At 39.6% G+C, this 3,239-nt stretch overlaps 1 protein-coding gene across 3 annotated transcripts in view; it reads right to left on the bottom strand.

The window, feature by feature from the left end:
* The window catches only part of PRKD3 (protein kinase D3), an 82,216-nt gene that overhangs the window by 13,206 nt on the left and 65,771 nt on the right, over positions 1-3,239 (bottom strand). For all 3 annotated transcript variants that reach the window (XM_028496567.2, XM_007103384.3, XM_028496566.2), the window contains one exon: positions 2,281-2,333. In XM_028496567.2, coding sequence (XP_028352368.1) covers positions 2,281-2,333 — 53 coding nt within the window. The remainder of the gene's footprint in view (positions 1-2,280; positions 2,334-3,239) is intronic.

Raw genomic sequence — 3,239 nt, forward strand, 5'->3', positions numbered from 1 at the left:
CTCAGCGGCCATGGCTCACGGGCCCAGCCGCTCCGCGGCATGTGGGATCTTCCTGGACTGGGGCACGAACCCGCGTCCCCTGCATTGGCAGGCGGACTCTCAACCACTGTGCCACCAGGGAAGCCCAATACTATGACTCTTAATGCAAACTATAATGTATTCTGTAAGAAGACCATTGGGAAAAAAATGCTTTGAATTAAAAAATATATTTATTGGGCTGCCCTGGTGGGGCAGTGGTTGAGAATCCGCCTGCCAATGCAGGGGCCACGGGTTCAAGCCCTGGTCCGGAAAGATCTCACATGCCACGGAGCAGCTAAGCCTGTGCGCCACAACTACTGAGCCTGTGCTCTAGAGCCTGCAAGCCACAACTACTGAGCTCACGAGCCACAACTACTGAAGCCCATGTGCCTAGAGCCTGTGCTCTGCAACAAGAGAAGCCACCGCAATGAGAAGCCCGCGCACCGCAACGAAGAGTAGTCCCTGCTCGCCACAACTAGAGAAAGCGGCGCAGAGCAATGAAGAACCAAAGCAGCCAAAATATATATATATATATTTATTCATTTATTAAGTAGTGATCTATAAAAAGTAAATTAACATAAAAAATTAAGAACAAAGTTTTACCTACTTTACCACTAAAGAGATTTGCTCTCTTTGATTTGAAAGAAAAACTCAAAAGGTTCATATTATTGAGATCAGACTAATTTTTAAAGACTGATAAAAAGAGTATGTGTAGCTCAAATCCACTCCTCCATCTCCTCCCCTCCCTTTCGTCTTCCTTTTTCTTCACTAGTGGTTGTCGCTGTCAGAGAGCTCCTGGAAGGTGCTCAGCAACCCTCCCCACAGATCTTCAGTCAAGGTCTGTCTTTTGTTTGGGTATGTGCTGCAGTCTCCATGAAGCCAGGGACTACACCTGTCTCATTCGGTGTTACACTCCCAGACAGTGCGGGGGGGGGTCTCACTGCAGTCACGTGACTGGATAAACCAAGTCTCCTAGGCCTCATTCCCTCATTGGTAAAGTGAATATAATAACATCTATCTCACTGGATTTTTAAGTGAATTAAATGAGAATATATACAAAGTGTCAAGTCCAGTGCCTGGCATATAAAAATCAGTAATTCCATAAATCCTAATTTCTGTTTAAATTAGGTAATCGTAGTAAGCTGAATTCTCTGGGACTGGTCGTCTGATCTGTAAAAATGAAATGAGAAAACGTCTCTGGTACCTATTCTACCTACCACTAGGACAAGAGACACACAGATTAAATCTCACTGAAACCCTCTATCTCCCATAGCACTACTGGATATCAGTCTTCACTGCAATCTTAGAAAATCCAACAACATTTACATGTTATAGAACAATAACAAGCTGGATGCCCCAGTTAAAGAATAAGATTTTATCAGAGAAATTTATATATAGCTAATGAACAGTTTTCTGACTTCTTTTTCCAGTCTTTTTTCTTTCTAATCCAGGGGTTGGCATACTATGGCTGTGGGCCAAATCCAGCCTGCTGCCTCTTTTTGTACAGCCCCTAAACTAAGAACAGAGTTTTAATTTTTAAATGGTTGAAAAAACTCAAAATAATAATGTCTTGTGAAACATGAAATTATATGAAATTCAAATATATGTGACCACAAATAAAGTTTTACTGGAAAACAGCCATGCTTATTCCTGTAAGTACTGCCTATGGCTTTCTCACGGCAACAGCCAAGTTGAGTTCATAACTGTATTTGGTCTGCAAAGCCTAAACTATTCACTTCTATCCCTTTATAGAAAGTATGCTGATCCCTACTGTAATCCCCCACATGTACCTACATACACCAGCTAAAGTGAGTCTTGACTCTTCCTTAAAATCCTGCATTTCCTGCTTCTCTGTACTTGAATGAAATGTTCCCCCACCCATATCCTCTCAGTACTTGTATCAAAACTCTTTTCCATCCTTTTAGGCATATTTCAAGTTGCACTTCCTTTGGGAAGCTTTCCCTGCTCTGACCCAGAAAGAAGTAGCCTCTCCCTTCTCTTTGAACTAGTCTATCACTTTGTGATATTCTAATGCCACTTACAAAAAGTTAACTTTATTTTCATAACTTAAAAGGAAACTGCCTCAGTTTCCTTCATAAAGCAGAATTCCTCAGGGAACTTATCACCCACGCAGTCTAGCCTAGTGTCTTTAGGCAAACTGCGCAACTCTTTGGGCTACAAACTTATTTTCCTAATAAGATTTTCACATTTGATTTTCCTTAATCACCCAATTTGCATATTTTAGCTGTAATATTCACTTACCACATTCTCCTGGATCTGACAATTAGATACAGAGATACTGGTAGACAAATCTTCTGTAAAATATAAGAATGATGTATGGGAAAAAAACCTGTTAGTCCATAACTTAGTAATATTAATAGTTACTGACATGTGAATGCTTACAATATATTAAATTTTAAAAACTAGCTAACATACACTTAATATAATTACATTCATTAAAATAAAATTTATCCATATACAATACTAATCCATCAACAGGAAACTGGTTAAATAAAATATGATACGTCCATATAAAAGAATACTATCTAAACATTTAAGGATGTAGGGCTATAAGAACTGAGTCAGAAAGCTATTTGACATTATTAAGTTAAAAAGGTAAGTTGCAGTGTAGTGGCATATGTATTACTGTCATAATAAAAAATAAAAAATATATATCTATATACTGACATTGAAATGTATCTGATATATATTAAATAGTTGATGAAACCAAGTTGTAAAAAGATCACACATCTTTTACGACAAAAATGTATAATATATTTTTGTGTGAAAATAAAATTATAACAATGTAGTATAGACTCCCCTCCCCAAAAGCCATCCCCAAATCAAGACATATACACCAAACTATTAATAACGGTTTTCTGAGGGGGGAGATACATGATTGGGAATAGGGGGATGTGTCACATGTGTATAGGGAGGAATTTCTCATTTTATATTACATATTTCTATAAAGTTTAAATGTATTACTTTGGTAAACAAAGGAAGAAACTGACAAGAAAAAGGAAAAGGAAATTTCGAAAGTAAGGAAGAAACTAGTTGTCAAAAATCTAGAATCTCGGGCTTCCCTGGTGGCGCAGTGGTTGGGAGTCCGCCTGCCGATGCAGGGGACTCGGGTTCGTGCCCCGGTCCGGGAAGATCCCACATGCCGCGGAGCGGCTGGGCCCGTGAGCCATGGCCGCTGAGCCTGCGTGTCCGGAGCCTGC

This window comes from Physeter macrocephalus, chromosome 12 (genome assembly GCF_002837175.3).
Source record: "Physeter macrocephalus isolate SW-GA chromosome 12, ASM283717v5, whole genome shotgun sequence".
Classification (NCBI taxonomy): Eukaryota; Metazoa; Chordata; class Mammalia; order Artiodactyla; family Physeteridae; genus Physeter; species Physeter macrocephalus.